The sequence below is a fragment of the Heloderma suspectum genome, chromosome 2, assembly GCF_057233095.1.
Source record: "Heloderma suspectum isolate Gila_16-S chromosome 2, 16-S_ref, whole genome shotgun sequence".
Taxonomy (NCBI): Eukaryota; Metazoa; Chordata; class Lepidosauria; order Squamata; family Helodermatidae; genus Heloderma; species Heloderma suspectum.
In genome coordinates this window covers 134,731,622-134,749,185 of record NC_139459.1, presented here as the reverse complement: position 1 = coordinate 134,749,185, position 17,564 = coordinate 134,731,622, and the positions used below count along the sequence as shown (strand labels likewise).

General features: G+C 43.5%; 1 protein-coding gene and 1 long non-coding RNA gene across 3 annotated transcripts in view; one reads left to right on the top strand and one right to left on the bottom strand.

The window, feature by feature from the left end:
* PDE6B (phosphodiesterase 6B) overlaps positions 1-9,242 on the top strand; it is a 46,865-nt gene extending 37,623 nt beyond the window's left edge. For both annotated transcript variants that reach the window (XM_084832174.1, XM_084832173.1), the window contains 2 exons: positions 5,317-5,473; positions 6,261-9,242. In XM_084832174.1, the coding sequence (XP_084688300.1) occupies positions 5,317-5,473; positions 6,261-6,322 (219 nt within the window). In that variant the 3' untranslated portion in view covers positions 6,323-9,242. The remainder of the gene's footprint in view (positions 1-5,316; positions 5,474-6,260) is intronic.
* Positions 9,243-12,059: 2,817 nt separating this feature from the next.
* LOC146352780 (uncharacterized) lies at positions 12,060-17,172 on the bottom strand. Its single transcript, XR_014787381.1, has 4 exons — positions 16,998-17,172; positions 16,443-16,613; positions 15,876-15,993; positions 12,060-12,660 (listed from the first exon to the last, which is right to left on the bottom strand). It is a non-coding gene; the product is annotated as an uncharacterized LOC146352780 (long non-coding RNA).
* Positions 17,173-17,564: the final 392 nt, after the last annotated feature.

The window sequence follows — 17,564 nt, the reverse complement described above, 5'->3', positions numbered from 1 at the left end:
AGTAGGGATGTTGGAGAAATCCACTTGGGGGGTTGGAGCTCAACGAGCTTTCATTGGCTCGCCCCCTTGGACTTCAGTCCATTTTCCATTAACTGGCCCAACTGAATCTGTAGTGAGTCAGGCTAGTTGGCGGATTTTCTGTGTTCTTTAATTTGCACAAGTTATGCCCACAATTTACGCAAATTTACACAAATGTGGGTCGCAATTTGCGCAAATCTCCATTTACAAAAATTGTGGCCCGACAAAAAAAAATCCACAAAAAGTTCCAGGAGTTCCGTAAAACCTGTGGCTCGGCTTGCAAATGCAAGCTAAGTCGGGCGAGCAGCAGAACTCCATCGAGCCCCAAAAGGGCTGAATTTCCACGTGACGAACATCCCTAACAGAGGGTTTCATGGTGCCACATCAGACTTGTCTCATTAGAAAAAAAACCACACTAAAATCGTTGCAAAGCACAGGAGAGGACCAGGAGGATGAAGGAGTCATGTAAAGGACCCGCAAACTACCTTGAGTGAGGAGTCACAACCACACAGTAAATGCCTCGTGTAGAAAGCCTCTTCTATATCATCCATATATCATCCATGGTTTGTTGTTGGGTTAACTCTGGGTTATTTAACCCTTAAACAACTCAGAGTGACCAGATACAGACTTCATGCTAAGAAACTACCAATGGGGCGATAATTTCATTTATAATATTTCTATACCACCCCATAGCCAAAACTCTCTGGGTGGTTCACAAAAATTAAAAACCATTAAAATTCATTATACAAAGTAAAAAAACCATTTACGTAAAAACATATAAACAAACAGCACACACATAGACAACATATATCTAAAAACAATTTTTTAAACATTCAGCCAAGGACAATCCAGAATCTAATAAAAGACTCATTATATGCTTCCAAATGCCTGAGAGAAGAGGACAGTTTTAACCTTGTGCCACAAAGATAACAATGTTGGCAGCAGGAGGGCCTCATCGGGGAGATCATTCCATAATTGGGGGGGCACTATCGAGAAGCCCCTCTCCCTTTTTGCTGCCATCCAAGCCCTCAGGGGTGGCACCTGGAGGAGTCTTGGATGCTGTATGTTGTTAACTGAAAGCAAAAGCAATGGGCACACTGGAGTTTGCTCCCACTCAAGTTCACTCCCATGCGAACCAGATCAGCAAAGCTAAAGGAAAAAAAAAATGTTTTTCTATCAGTACACTTGTTTTTTATTATTTCTTCTTTTTTTTTCTTAGTTTATCTTATTTTTATTATGATCTTGACAACTAACCTAGCAAGTGACCCCTGCACAATGCCCAGAGGAAGGCGAAAAACCTCCAGGAGCTCAGGCCAATCTGCCCTGGAGGAAAATTCCTTCCCGACCCCAAATGTGGCGGTCAGCACTACCCTGGGCGTGCGGGCAAAGGCCATGAGCAAGCGAGCTGCCAGCGCTCCCTCCTTCCCCTTCAATGTTTTGCTGGTGTGCACAACCCTGCAGGCTCTGTGGCTCTCCTCCCTAGAAAACCATCTAGATGGACACAGGGCAATGGGGATGCTCTTTCTTCTTCTTCTTCTTCTTCTTCTTCTTCTTCTTCATGCTGCTATGGACTGAACCAATTCCTTGGTGAACAGGTCTGAGCATGGATTCCAAAGTGTCCAGCAGATTTTTCCTTCATTGTAAGCCCTTGACAGACATCCTTGCTATTATTGATCTTTCCAACTCTTTCTTCATCAGTTGTGGCTGGTTCTGCTGTCGTTTCTTCACTACTCTACTAGAGTTTTATCTTCTGTTATGATCAGTTCTTAGCATTTATATACCATTTATATCTGATGGATAAGGATTTCCTAATTAACCTTGTGAAGATATTTAGTATTTCCTTCTTTTTGAAAGAGGGTACCTTCTTTACACTTTGGGTTCAGGGTGTTTCCAGTGGAACTATCGCTTCCTTCTATCACACACATTTGCTGAAATGATTAAAATGCACACATTTATAAATACAGTATCAACTACTTGACTTATTGGGGTAACTAATTCCTTGTCTCTCACCTGTCTCTAGTTCCTCTCCCTCTGGATGACTCATATAATGAAAGTACCTGTGCAGTTGACATTTCTGAAGAGACATCTAACACTTGGCTTCGTAAGAAAGCCAGATTGATTTTATGGGTTGTATTCACATTTTTAAAATATGATCTTTCCCTCTTAGGCATTGATTAGATGCAGAGTAACCACTGAAAGTGACAACAACTGTAGAGAATGGATGGATCACAACTCCTTTTAATTGTCAAATCTCCCTTTCAATCTGCAGAAGGAAACAGAAATGAATAAACATTTAAACATCACTTTTGTTTTCAGTTTCAGTGACTGGTTGGAGCAGACCAGCCAATAAACGAAAATTATCAAAAAACTCCTTTTCAATAAAGGACCTACCTCCATATTGTTGTGGTGTTTGCACATCCCTCTTAAAGCATGTTATGTTTTTTACCTGAAATCAGATTTTTTTTGTTGGTTGCTTTCTTCAGGTTGTCAGGAAATCTGCATTTTGAAGCTTTTCTAGTCAACATCTACAGCTCCTTTTAATTGTCAAAATTCCCTTTCAACTTAGAAATGAACAAATCAATATTTAAACATCATCAGTGGTTTTAGTTATTGTTTGAAAAGACCAGGGAGCCAAGTGTCTCCTTTTCTGACAATAAATACACCTCCAAGCTGCTCTTCTTGAAGCAGAAGCAGTGCAAAGTTATATTCCTTACCTCACACTAGAAGTCTTGTTATGAGTTTGTTGCTTTCTTGATCCTGTTGAAAACTATGAATTTCTTGATGCTTTCCAACTCTCTTTATCTTTAAAATGAATAGATAACAGTTCTCTTTACAGTGAGAAATCCCTTTCAAATCTGCAAAGTCACTAAATGATCAAATGTTTAACCATCGCAGAGGTGTGTCTCCAGTAATTGGTTTGAGCAGGCCAGCCAGCAAGGAAAAATGACCAAGGATCTATCATTGCAATAAAATAGAACTTCTTAGGACCTACCTGCATGTGGGTGATCTGCAGTGTTTCACACTTCCCTCTTCTTGAAGCAATGCAACACATTTTGTTCTTTATCACATCAGACCTTTTTTTTATTAGATTGTTGCTTTCTTAGTCCTGTTAAAATCCATGAATTTCTTTATGCTTTTCAATTTTGTCGCTGTTTAATGAATGGATGGATTATAGTTCTTTTTAACTTGGAAAATCCCTCCCAAACCTGCAAAGTCAACAAATTATCAAATAAATGTTACGCATCAAAGCTGATTCCAGTGATTGGCCTGAGGAGGCCACAACAAAACAGGACATACCTCTTGAGGACTTACCTCACATCAAATTTTTTGGTAATGTTTTTTATTCTTAAACTTCTCAGAAACTAAAACATCTATAGCATTTCTAGCCAGTTTCTGAAATGACAGTTAACTTATTGCTATAATTTTTCTAAAGTTTCCTTTCCTGTACCAGTGTGTGTTTGCAAGCTTGACCAGAAAAGAATAATTTTCCCCCGTAATTAAATCTTCACAAAAGATTATTTAGAGAGCCAGACAAACAAAGGAAAAGTTAGGCATTGGCAATTCTGAAATACTCACCTCAGCTGCTGGTTTGCATCGTTCCAATCTCCTTCAGAATATGCAGCTTCCTGCTCTAGAACTTAAAAATGTTTCTCACCTGGCAGCCTTGCCACTGTTCTGTGTACTTTAAAAGGAACACGACTTCTTTGATTATCCCTGTATCCTTCAAATCATTTCGCCTCCATCCTTTGGCTGGTGTGGATATATGAGCAGCAGCACTGTTCAAGCTTTGGCCCTTCTTATCTTTCAGTGGATCTAGTATCTGATAAATAAAGGAGAAAACGGAAGAGCTTACCTGGATAGCTGAAGTTTTGAAAACTAGGTGGCAAAATGGCTGGTTTCTTTTGGCTGTACATTTTTTGGTGTCTGATTATTCCTCATTGTGTTATCCCAATCTTTCCCTCCATCAGAGGAAAACAAAGCTATTCCTATGAGCTCCTTCCTCATCCTCTACCTCACTGGCTCTAACTGCTGAGCTTGACCCATCACTGAGAGAACAGTGAGTGCACCATAGCGGAATCCTCACAGGTTTCATCATAATCACCACATCGGGGGAGCAGGAAACTGTGCCACCCCCAAGCCCCTTTGGGCTATATGATTTGCTGAGACTATTTGAACCTTTCTACACTACAAGCATATACCAGACCAATCTTGGGAATTGTAGTTTGGTCAGAGGGCTGAGGATTCTCTGTGAGATTGCTAGCCCATCACTTACAAAACTACAGTTCCCATGTTTCCCTTGGGAGGGGGAACCATGTGAAGCCTGTAGTGTGTAGATACAGCCACATTTTCAGATTTCTGTTGGTTAAGGGGGAGGGTTGGGGTTGAATTTTGCTGTGGATATGGAGGGGGTGTCTTAGGGTCAAACCAGGTGTGTGTGTTTTTATAATTTTTATATACTAAGGACAGCGTGAGGGAGTGGGAGCAAATCCCCCCCGCCCCCGAACTCACCACATGCTGCTGTTTTAGGCCATTTTCCCCAGCCCAGCTCCAATACTGAAGTGAGCTGGCAAGGAGAAACAGCTCAAAGAAGAGGAGCACTGAACGATATGGTGGATGATGGGGTGGGTTTTGCTCCACTCCTCCTCTCCTATTTAGGGTGCAGTCCTATGCAAGTTTAGACAGAAAAAAGCCCTACAACTCCCAGCATACATGACTAATCCTCCAGCCACATTGAATGGGAAGAAATAAAAGGAATGGAAAATACAAGGGGGAAGCTGCTAATTAACATTTCAGGGGCACATTGCTGAATGAGTTAACATTACTGAAGGATCTTCGCCATGGAAAGGACAGTGCTGGATAAGATAGCCTTATATTAAGTGTAGTGTAGAACCATTGTTTAAATTCTGCTTCTAGGTCATTGCAGAAAGGGCCGTAGTGTGGAAGCAAGCCGGGTAAAATCTTTGAGGTGAACAGGGAACACTTGTTCACATAATTATATACCAAGAACCATAGCTCTGTGGTTTATCATTACACAGTTTTCACAGGCATTAGACAGGCACGCAGGCAAGTGATGAACGTCTACACCAAAATTACTTGAGTTAAAAGCTAGGTTGCTCCTACAATTCAGGTTTTCATGGAGTTGAAGGTATATATAAATGGACAAGGGAACAGAACAGATTCCTATGACCAGTGGGAAAGACTGGGAACTATGTAGAGCACTCAGTTCCTCCCACTACTAGAAGCCTTGGCAACAGTTCTGTTTTTGAGCGTCTGCTGCTTTTTTATTGCTTACTTCAGGAATTCTCACGCTTCCATGAAGAAATTCAGCCGATGTACGAAAGATTGTTGAACAACAGAAAAGAGTGGAAAGCCCTGGCAGATGCATATGACGCAAAAGTGAAAGGGTTGGATGACCAAAAAAAGAAAGAAGCAGAGAAAATGGTTGCCAATAAAGGTTAGGAAAGAAACAACACTGAAGATGCATATTTTACCTTCCAGCTAGTGGCTTTCTATAACCCCACCTGAAATTAGCACATCCCTATTTCAGATTTTCGACAAAACAAACATACTAGAAACCAAGACATCCTACTTGAGGGAGGCTCATTAAGCTAGCAAGATAACATTAAAGCCAGAGCACAATTCAGGACTGAAACATGGACTACTAGCAATGCTCCAAGACCAATACAGTGGTAGACGAAAAGGATATTTAATTCAATAAAAAAAATTCCAACACATTTTGGATAGCACAGGAGACTGGCATTTGAAGAGCAAATAACACTTGTTATGTTATACTAAATTGCCCTGAAGAAGAACCTGTGTATGGGTTGAAATGCATTGGAATTTTTTTCCATTGAATTAAACATCCTTTTCATCTACCCCTTAGCTCTGGCTTTTTGGCATTCCTTGTGGGGGTTGCTTTTGTTGGCTTTAGACCAATACCGCACAGCCAGCTTTCCTCAGTCCTGTATTCATCTTCATACACTCGAAATTTATATCATATCCTTCCTCAGACAACAAACACTGTTGCCCTCCACTACATCCAGAATCCACCTCATCCCTGCCAAAATCATGTCTCTCTCTCAACTAGCATTGACACCTTTGATTCTGACTTGCTCTCACAGTCACAACACCAGCCTGACAAGCAGAAATGAAGAAACTTGTGCTTCATAGATGCTTGGCTCTGTAAAACGACACTCCTAAAGACACTGACCCTAATAACAGCTCTTCTTTTCTTCCCACAGGATCAATGGCAACTTGCAATGGAGGAAGTGTTCCCTCATCTTCAACTTGTTGCATAATTTAAGCCAAAATAGGGCTGTTTCAGACATCATCATCATTATTATGTATTATATTTTTATACCACCCAATAGCCAAAACTCTCTAGGCAGTTCACATTATGCAGCATCAAGCCTAGATATGCTCTGAAGGTTTGTAAAGGGGCAGCTGTCAAAGTGGGGAAATAAAGGCTGCACCCCTGAAAATGGCTGGGGCTGAGCCCAGTCCAACAGTAGCGTAGTGGCAAATTCAGAAGCGCAGGGCCCCTTCGTGACAGTCACAGCCACGTCCCCTTCAAACCCCAAGGATTGTAAAACTTTGCAAGATATGCAGCCTTCAACTGGGATCCAAAAACAGTGCAGCTGAGAGTAAGGCAGAGGTATTTCAACTGGACGTCTGAGGAAAAAATGCAGGGGTGTTAATCTTTTTCACTCACTCAGTTCTTCACCCTCTCAACTCAGCCCTCATGGACAGATCCCTTCTCATTTAAACAGCCCCCTTGCACACTCCCTTAGCGCCCCAACATCACCCCTTAGCCTTCCCAAAGCTCCTTCATTTTATCTCTCCCATCCCGCAACAGAAATGTCCACACACCCAGCTGGATTGAACCCCCCCCCCCACACACACACACCTTCTTTCTCCTCTCCCCACAACTGATTTTTTTTCTGTTTCCCTTCCCTCCACCAGGGTTTGTTTGCCCAGGTACATGCCAACCTTGTACCAAAAAGTGTAGCTGACAGAGCAGGTTGCATTTGGCAGTTCTGCTTACTGTAGAAATTAAGGTTCAACAATTAACAGTGCAATCCAGTGGGTGTTCATTTCAAACTAAATGTACAGAGGTCTTGGGAAGGCAGCTAAGGCTGCAGTCCTATGCATACTTACATGGGAGAAAGCCCAATTGGCCATTGAACATAGTGGGTAAACATGCATAGGATTGTGTGATAAATTCTAAAAACGGGCACAAACCAGCCACCTGCCCTGCCCCATAAGTGAATAATGGTGGCATCGCCCCCTCCCCCACTGCTGCCAAGGCCAGCAGCAGCAGCAGCCCTGAACAGGTGGCCAGTGTTCCAGGAGACGAGGGCAGCGCCAGGCACGCAGGCACGGAGCAGGGATGGGCAGAGAAGCCAAGAACTGAGGAGGAGGAGAAGGGGGGGTGAGAGGAGGCTGCAGAGCTCCCTCAGGCTCCCTCTCTCGCTTGCTCCCTTTGGCCAGCTCTGCTTAGTAGACGAGAGCAAGCCAAGAGGCAGCCGCCCGCACGCCCTCTGCTCCCTCCTTCCCTAGCAGACTGACCCAGCTGGGGGCTGGCTTCAAAAAAAGTGCCGGAGCAAAGCCCCGGCGTGACCCACCACCACTACACTGCTGCACTCCAAGCAAAGGTGTTGCCCCAAGATGGCGTGGACTTCCCCCTACCAGCTATTTCCAGGGTGCAGCCTTTTTTTCCCCCCTATTGAATGATGATGTGACAGCTGCTACTGTCAGTGTGAGCAGGGCCTTCTCTCAAGGCCTATATCAGGCCTTTGACAACAGCACCAGGAGATGCCTTCACAGCAGTTCCTTCCCACACTGGCAGTTGTCATATCATTCAATGGGGAGACATCCAAAGCTTCAGAAAACTGAAGCGAGGCTCAGCCTTGGGTCCAAAGTGCAGTGGGCTGAAGCAAATCAGCCCCTACCAGAAGCACCAAAGCAGGTTCTGGTGTGGGTGTGTTTTTGCGGTACGTACCCCTACTATACAGCTTTCTGTTTACAGACAACTGAGGACCTAGAACTGTCCAGGAGGAAGAGCAGGTAGTTATTGGTCAAAGCAATTCATTTGCATGAGATGAAATATCCAAGTAGTTAGAGAGTAAAAAAATCATAGTTTGAGAACTGAGCAAATTGGTTCTTCATTTACACAGAAAAGCAGTCTGGCACTGATCCAGCAAAATTAAGTAATGCATAAGGGCTCTTCCAGACGGGGATTTTAAGGTGCTATCAGCTTGCCTTGTTAGCGAGATATTTTGGATTGTCCACATGACATCTTTAGTCTCCTGCAGTTGTCCTGTGTCATCCTGTGTCATCCCATGTCCCCCCCATACACACACACACACAATATTTTCTCACACCAAGGAAAATCTGATAATTATTTTCTGGGGTGGCATGATCCACAAAAAACAGCTGCCTGATTTGGGGAGCTTGCGTTTTTTTGTGGAGGTGTCACTGTGACACAGTGAGCCGCAGTTCTCCCTTGCCCAGGAAGCCAATTGCAGCTGCTGCTCTTTCCTTCATCCCCCCCCCAACACACACATTGTTTTAGCAATGAAATAAAGAGTGTGTGTGTGTGTGTGTGTGTATGTGAGGCAACTAGTGATATTTGTACAGAGTCTTTGAGTGTTCTTCAGAATCGTGCAATTGCACAATTCTGAAGGTCAGGAGCTTCACTGCTGTGCTTACTCCTGTGCAAGCACACATGGCCCCAGTTCACATTGGGACTATGGCATTCTGGGAGGAGAGGGTAAACCTTTCCTGCAACCATACTGACACACCTCCTGGAACACCACATTCCTGATGCATATCAGGGCGTCATGGGCATGTAGTGGCAATTTCCCCCGACACTGTGGGCCGTTCATGGAAATTCAGTTTATACTTACAACAGAAGTCCAAGGATTGGTGGCACTGGGAGCCTCTGTCTGGAAGGGCCCTAAATCCCACTGAAAGAAATTGAATTATTTTAATCATAACTAAATTGCCCCATTGGTTTCAATGGGTCCAATGTCACAAGTAACATTAGTGGGACTAATAGAAGTGTATCTGGTAAAAGGGCATATGATTCAGTTTCAAGATGGACAACTATAGGTTTTGCATGCTTGTATACAGATTTAATCTTCACCAAATTATGTTTAAAAGAAAAAAATTTAAATGCTCAAAAATCCTATTCAAATAAAAATGTGTACCTTTTTTTAGTCACCGAATTTTATTCACTTTGCTATGGGATGTGGTCCTAGAACCCTCTATCTCATCTTCCACCTTTCCCTATCCTTTCTATTTCTCATCCTTGACTGCTCTGATCTCATCCTGTTAGATAAAAAGTCCTTGCTTAAGGTTTAGAAGAAAAGGATGCCAGGCAGGCTGCAGTGGATCCAACACTATTTTATTGAACGTTTTGCAAAACGGGTACAGAGCAGTCTGGACCCCGAGCTAAGCGTGCATAAGTCTTTTTATACCTCCGCCCCCTATACATTTTTCTGTTAGCCACAAGTCATGTCAACTGACTGAGCCGTTAGCTGACTCATTAGAGCACAACTGTGTCAACATGTTTATTTCTGATTATGCTTATGTGACTGTCTCGCTAGACTTCCCCTTTTTCTAACAATCCCCTTTGCCTGAACCCCTCCAGCTTGAACACAGTCCTCAACATCTTCCTCCCATCTTCTCCCCCCCCCCCCGCCCCGCCACATCCTAGCCCTGTGATCTTCACTGTTTTTCAAAGCGGAACCACTTTGGCTCCAAGCACGAGCACTGAGGGCCACTTGGGGGCCATTCCTGGGCCGTGAGCAGCCTCTCCTGTTCCTGCGTCCCCCGGTCAAGCAGTGATGCTGTGCGCTGGATTCAAACGGAAGCCTCTTCGGACCTCACTCCCCAGCCTTCTCTGGTAGCCCTGATCGCAGCACCCAGCCCACCCCTAAAGCAAACAACGAAGCAAAGTGAGAGAGCCTCTGCTGAGAGTGAGCGGCTGCTGCAAAGAGAGCGGGGGAGACAGAGACGGAGACGGAGAGGTGGAGAGCTGCACATGAGATGATTGGGGGTCTCCAGTAGCCCTCGGGCCTGGCATCGAAGAACACTGTCCTAGCATGTACCCCATGACTGGGTTGGTCTCTAAAGCGGAGATAAAATGAACAGATGGTTGCAGTCCTAATCTCTGCTTGGGGACGGGGCGGGTGGGGGGAGGCCTAGAGATGGAGCAGCCTGAGGAGTGGGGATGGGCTTTGGCAGGATCATGCCAGGACGGGGACAAATGGATGGATTTGACCCTGGCCCAGGGCAGCTTGGGCTTGGCTGCTACTGTCTGGCATGGACATTCCCGTGGGAGAACTTCTGAAGCGAAATTGTAGCAGATCAAACATAAGCATGTCTATGCAAACTTATATCCCACCACGTGAGTTTTATCTTGGTATTTCTGGGGCATACGGATCTTGTAATATTTGCAGGGGGCCAAGAAGCCACACGTTTGGAGCAAAAGAAGCAACGTTCCTTTGAACAAAGAGTGGCTGGCCTAGGCTCTGCTCCAGAACAGTACAGAGAACCCAGGCCTGGCAAGTGGAACCTGAAACTCTCACTAAGAATGGTCTCTGACTGGCTCTGTGAAAAGCAGAAGCTGGAGCCTGGCCTAGATGCACTTTTGGAGGAATCCAGCAGACCTCTTTGTGGTCCTATGACCCAACTCTTCTTTAGCTGATTGGAGAGGTGGGGGATCTGCTGTGCCTGTGTGCATGCATCCAGAAAATTCTGCAAATTCCTGCACATTCTGGGCACTCATGACTCCCAAAATGGGGGGTTTACCCCCACCCTCACCCCATGTACTCACAAGAGCAATCTGAAACTGTGAGACCAGCCCACCCCCACCACCAGGGCTTGAAACTTGGTTTTCGTGTCTGAAATCTGCTTCCGCGTCAATGGTGGCATCGAGAAGATGCCCTCCCTGGGCTGGGATCATCTGAAAGGGGGGAATAGTCAGCCAATGGGGAAAATGTGCTCCGGGGTCGCTGAGATGATCTCTGCAAGGTAACGGAGGCAGGCAGCACCCTGGATAAGTTGGCACCCAAGGCCACCCTCTGCCTAGTCCTCAGGGTGGGCCCGATAGGCATACAGCCCAGTCCTATGAATTTACTCAGAACAAAGTCCCATTTATTTCAATGGAACTTAGGCCAAGTAAGCATGCACAATATTACAGCCTTAGAGTCCAGTCCTAATGTATTCAAGATGAAAGCTGTTTCCACGAGATTAAATATCTAGTTCTTTCCATCCTGAATATGGAGAATGTCGTGATTTTTGGTAAATTCGTACCAAAACCGAACTGAAACAAAATTTTCACCCATTCCTACTTCAGAGCTGTGTGGGGCATGTGGCCTGGCCATGGCCCCTAACCTAGCCGACTGTTTTCCTGCAGAGTGGGGGGCCCTGTCCCAGTGCTGCTGTGGAAGGAAGAGTCAACTGCCAGTCTGGTTGCCTTCTGTACATGGGATGGGAGGGGGTCATCTTGTCTTTTGCCTCAGACAGCAAAATGGCTTGGGCCAGCCCTGCAGTACTCTGACTGAGCAGTTCTCAGTGCATTAGAACCTAGATAAACGTACAAATCACAATGCAGACACCATCAAGATTATTAATATATCTGCCACTCTGCCTGTCTGTTGCAGGGAGAGTGATGGGACTGCAGGGCCACTCCATCGCCTCCGCGTTGAGGCCTCCCTCAGCTGTCATGGTGCAGCAGCCATTCCATCAGGCTACAGCGGAGGGAGAAATGGAAGGCAGAGCCCACTGCAGGGCTTCCTTTAAAATGCCAGCCCCATTTGACGTCTCCTCTCCTGAACTATTTCCATTCAAGCCGGGCATTATAAGAATGTTTGTGTGCCTGAATTTGCTAGCTGTTCTCGTCTTACCTCTACCCCTTTTCTTAGACTGTAAGCCGGCAGGGAGGAATTGCCTTGTTTATTCAGCTAATTGGCTGCACAGCAAGCTGTGTTGTCACAGAATCCAGGCCACAAAAAGACAAAGGAAACAAAAATGGATTTTCTATCAATATATTTATTTTCCTTTTGATCTCTTATTTTGATGTTAGCTTATCTTGATTATTTTTATTAAGATATTTTAAAAGTTATTTTTATTTATATGATCATGACAACTAACCTAGCAAGTGACCCCTGCTCAATGCCCAGAGGAAGGCGAAAAACCTCCAGGAGCTCAGGCCAATCTGCCCTGGAGGAAAATTCCTTCCCGACCCCAAACGTGGCGGTCAGCACTACCCTGGGCATGCGGGCAAAGGCCATGAGCAAGCGAGCCACCAGCGCTCCCTCCTTCCCCCACTGTCCCCTCCAATGTCTTGATGGTTGGTGTCCTGCGTGTCCTGTGGCTGTCCTCCATAGAAAACCATCCTGGATGGACACATGCAAATGAGGAAGCTCCTTCTCCTTCTCTTTGCAGCTATGGACTGAATTGATTCCCTGGTGAGCAGGCCTGGGCATGTATTCCAAAGGGTCCAGCAGATTTTTCCTTCACTGTAAGCCCTTGGCAGACATTCTTCGTACGCTTGAGCTTTCCACTTCTTTCTTCATCAGTCATGGCTGGTCCTGCTGTCCTTTCTTCATAACTCTTCTGGAGTTTTATCTTCTGCAATGAGCAAGACTTGACAGTTATATACTGTTTATCAGTTTGGCAAGATTTTATTATGATTAACCTTGCAAAAAAACTAGTCTGTTGATGGAAAGAAGAACTTGAACAGTTTCAGGGTGGTTCCAACAGAACTAAAGTATTTTTTGGTTGCATTCAAAATGTTTTCTTTGAACCACTGTCCATACCAAAATGTGTTCATTCACCCATACCAACTCACCAGCACTCTTAGATCAGCCTCAGAGGCCCTGCTTGCGTCCCCACCTGTAAGAACAATAAGGTTGGCAGGTACAAGGGATAAGGCCTTTTTTGTAGTGGCCCATCGCTTGTGGAACTCTGCCCCTCTTGATTTCCACAGAGCCACATCATTATAAGCCTTCCAGTGGACCCGAAAGGCTTACCTTTTCACCTTAGCCTATAATTGAGCTAGTTTATTGGGTGCTGATGTGTAGTTGGGACCAGTTGTTTTTAACTGTTAACATTTCAATATTGATTTTACTGTTTTATTATTGTTTTATCACTTTGTACAGTTTTAATTGTTATTAAGGTTTACAGTTTTAATCGTGTATTGGGAATGTTTCCCTAAAAGGTGTTCTATAAATGCTTAAAATAAACAAATAAATAATAAACTGAAAACTGATTACTTTGCCAGAGAGTTCACCAAATGTGTCTCAGTGATTGCTTCTTTCCTTCCTTCTCACAACATTCCTCTCTTTATCAGCAATCAGGGGCGTTTTTCCATGCTATCGGCTTTGTTTGCAACTCTGTTGCGATGTTTCCCCAATCACATCTTCTCCTTTTCCAGTTTCCACAGCCCTTAAAGACCCAGCTTGTAACCCTGGACTCTGTGCTGTTTCCACTGAGTTCTAATCGAATTATTTTCTTGATGGCTTGGTGGAGTCTGAGTGGAGTCTGGGTTGGGCCTGATTACCTTATCAGTGTTCCCACCTCTTTGACCATGTTTCCAGGACAATGGAAGGAGAAGCTAATGGAGGAGTACCAGATTTTTAAAAAGGAATCAGCTTTGCTGTGAAGAGACGTTTTCCCCCTCTCCCCCCTTTCTTCTTCCCCTTGAAAGTCCAGATGCACCTGCATTTCAGGAGCAAGCCTCATTGAGCACAATGGGACTTACTTCTGAGTTGACACACATATGCTTGTGCTGGGAAAGCGGGGGGGAGAACAAAGAGAGGGAAACCAGCCCCCATTTTAACCCAGAAGACCTCATTGTCCACAATGGGAATTTAAGGAATTGGGCTTCGATATGTGCCATGTCAATTGAGGGGCTTCTCTGATATTTCTGTGGTCACTGAGAGGGCAAGCCTCGTTCAGCACAATGGGAAAAACCACCCCTTGACTGGGGTCATGGGCTGTGTTCTTGTGCTTATTTTCAATGGGTTTTAAAACTTGGTCCCTCAGCATCCTGCTCCAAAACTGCATTGAAACTTCCAGAAAACAGGGAGGGAAAGGCTTGGGTCACTGAAGTCAGAGCGACACACCCACAAAGGCCAGGCTACGCGCCCCATGGGCAGGACTATGATACTGAACCCAGTGCGGTTGTGGAAACAGGTCAGTAATGAAGCCAAAGTAAGCTGGAAAAGTCGGACTGTAACCAGTCTCAGAACAAGCAGTTTTTCTGTGTTAAAATGCGGGGCTGGTGCTGAATGGCCACGACATCATGGAAACACAGAGACCTCACTGCTCAGAGAGGTTGGACTAAATCGCTGGTGGAAACAGCTCAGCAGTCTTTATCAGAAAGCACAAATTCAGTCTATGCAGCAATAACTAATTTGACTTATTTGAGAGAGTATTTACCAACCTCTCAGCTCTCCGCAGATCCTCTGTCTGGGTGAACAGTGTAATAAACTTACCTGTGCTCTTTACATTCCTGATGATGCATCTCTCAGATGGCTGGCTTCATTTTATAACCAAGCTGAGTTTAATTTACGGGTTGTATTAAAGATGTTACAATATGATCTTTCCCTCTCAGGTGTTCATTAGGTGCAGAGTAATTAATGAAAGTGGTAACAAATTCAGAGTGTGCATATAATACAACTTTTACCTTTGAAAATTCACTTTCGGTCTGCAAAAAGACACAGAAATAGAAAAATAATTTAGAAAACACCACCTATGTTTTCAGTGACTAGTTCAAAAAGACTAGTTAGCCAGGAAAAGTTACATACCTGCGTTTTGGAGGGCAAGAAAGTCATTTGAAGGGCCTACCTGCATGATCCTCTGATGTTTCGTACATCAGGCATCCTGTTGAAATGCAACCAGCTACTGTACCTTCTTTACCTTGCTTTCTTCATCTATTTGAAAAGTACAAATTTATTTAGCCTTTTCAAGCCAAGCCAATGAAGGGCGTATTGCTGTTGGTTTCCTTCAGTTTCTTGGACAAGCGTATGCTTGCAGGCTGGATGTATTTGCTTTTTTGGAGAAGTATTATTTCACCCCTTTAATCAAGGCTTGACAAAGATTATTTAGAGAGCCAGGGAAAGTAAAGGACAGACTTTGGCAACTGGAGATTCTGAAATACTGACCTCATCTGCGCGATTCCTTCATTCTAGTCTACTTCAGAATATACAGCTTCTTGTTCTAGAACTGAAAGAAGTTTCTTACCTCTCACCTGGCAGCCTTGGCCATTGTTCTGTGTATTTTAAAAGGACAATTTCCTTGAGTAGTCCATATATTCTTCAATGCATTTAGCCTCCATTCTTTGACAAGTGTCAACTTATAAGACATTGACCATTCTTATTTGTCAGAGTCCTTAATATCAGATAAATAAATGAGAAATCTGGAAAGCTCACCTGGCCAGCTGCAGTTTTGAAATCTTGGTGGGAAAATTGGTGGTAATTTCATTCTTTTTTATCTTTTATCATACCTTTTTACTCAAGGTGCTGATTAACTTTTATCAGTGAAAGTTATCTTGCTTCCTTCCTTCTCACAAATTTGTTGCTATAATTGATCAGAATGCACAGATTTAGTCTCTGCAGCAACTAATTTGACATAATGGAGTTAATAATTACTTACTTTCAGTTTTCCTAAGTTCCTCTCCATCTGGATGACCTGTGTAATGAAAGTACCTGTGCAGTTGACATTCCTGAAGAGACATCTAACACTTGGCTTCATATGAAAGCCAGATTGTATTCACACTTTAAAGTGACCACCAGTAAAGGAAAATTATCAAACACCTGCTTTCTTTTCAATAAAGGGCATACCTCCATATTTTTGTTGTGTTTGCATGTCCCTCTTGAAGCATGGTATGTTCTTTACCTCAAATCTAGCCAAATTCTAAAGTGAAGTCCATCTACAGCTCCTTTTGATTTTCAAAATTACCTTTCAAATTCAAAAAAGAAACAGGAATGAGAAATACATATTTAAACATCATCAATGTTTTTATTATTGGTTTGAAAAGACCAGGGAGCCAAAAAAAGTGACAAAATACCTGTTTTTCTGGCAATAAATACACCTCCAAGCTATGATGTTTCACCCCTTACTCTTTTTGAAGCTGAAGCAGTGCAACCTGTTATATTCCTTACCTCACACTAGACGTCTTATTATGAGTTTGTTGCTTTCTTGAATCTGTTGAAAACTATGAATTTCTTTGTGCTGTTCAACACTGTTTATCTTTAAAATGAATTGATCACAAGTCCTCTTTAAACTGAGAAACCCCTTTCAAATCTGCAAAGTCATTAAATGATCAAATAAACTTTTAACCATCATAGAGATGTGACTGCAGTGACTGCTTCTATCTTTGCAATAAAGGAGAACTTCTTAGGACCTACCTGCATCTGGGTAATCTGCAAAGTTTCACACTTCCTTCTTCTTGAAGCAATGCAACGAATTGTTCTTTATAGCACATCAGACTTTTTTTTTATTAGATTGTTGCTTTCTTAGTCTTGTTAAAATCCATGAATGCCTTTATGCTTTTCAACTCAGTTGCTGCTGCTTCAAATCTGCAAAGTCAACAAAATATGAAATAAATGTTTACACATCATAGCTGTTTCCAGTGATTGGTCTGAATAGGCCAGCCAACAAGAAAAAAAGGGCATACCTCTTAAGGACTTACATCAGATTTTTTGATAATGTTTTTTGTTCTTTCTTAAGCTGATGAGAAATTAAAACGCCGATAGCTTTTCTAGCTAGTCCCTGAAATTAAGGTCAAGTTATTGCTGTAATTTGTCTATAGATTCCTGTCCTGTGCCAGTGGGTGGTTTGCAGGCTGAAGATGTTATTGACCAGAGAAGAATAATTTCCCTTCTGTAATCAAGTCTTGACAAATATTATTTATACAGCCAAACAAAGGAAAAGTTAAGCTTTGGCAATTCTGAAATACTCACCTCAGCTGCTGATTTGCTCCATTCCAGTCTCCTTTAGAATATGCAGCTTCCTGCTCTAGAACTGAAAAATGTTTCTCACCTGGCAGCCTTGCCACTGTTCTGTGTATTTTAAAAGACGCACCACTTCCTTGATTATCCCTTCTTCAGATCATTTCACCTCCATCCTTTGACTGATGTGGACATCTGAGCAGCAGCACTGTTCAAGCTTTGACCATTCTTATCTTTCACTGTGTCTAATATCAGATCAATAAAGGAGAAAACCAAAGCGCTTACGTGGGTAGCTGAAGTTTAGAAATCTTGATGGGCTGGTTTCTTTTGGCTGCACATTTTTTGATATCTGACCATTTTTTACGCAATGCATTATCTTTTGTGATTCCTCATTGTGTTGTCTCAGTCTTTCCCTCCGTCAGAGGAAAACAAAGCTGCTCCTATGAGCTCCTTCCTCATCCTCTACCTCACTGGCTCTAACTGCTGAGCTTGACCCATCTCTGAAAGAACAATGAGTGCATCATGGCAGAATCCTCACAGGTTTCATCATAATCACCACATTGGGGGAGAAGGAAACTG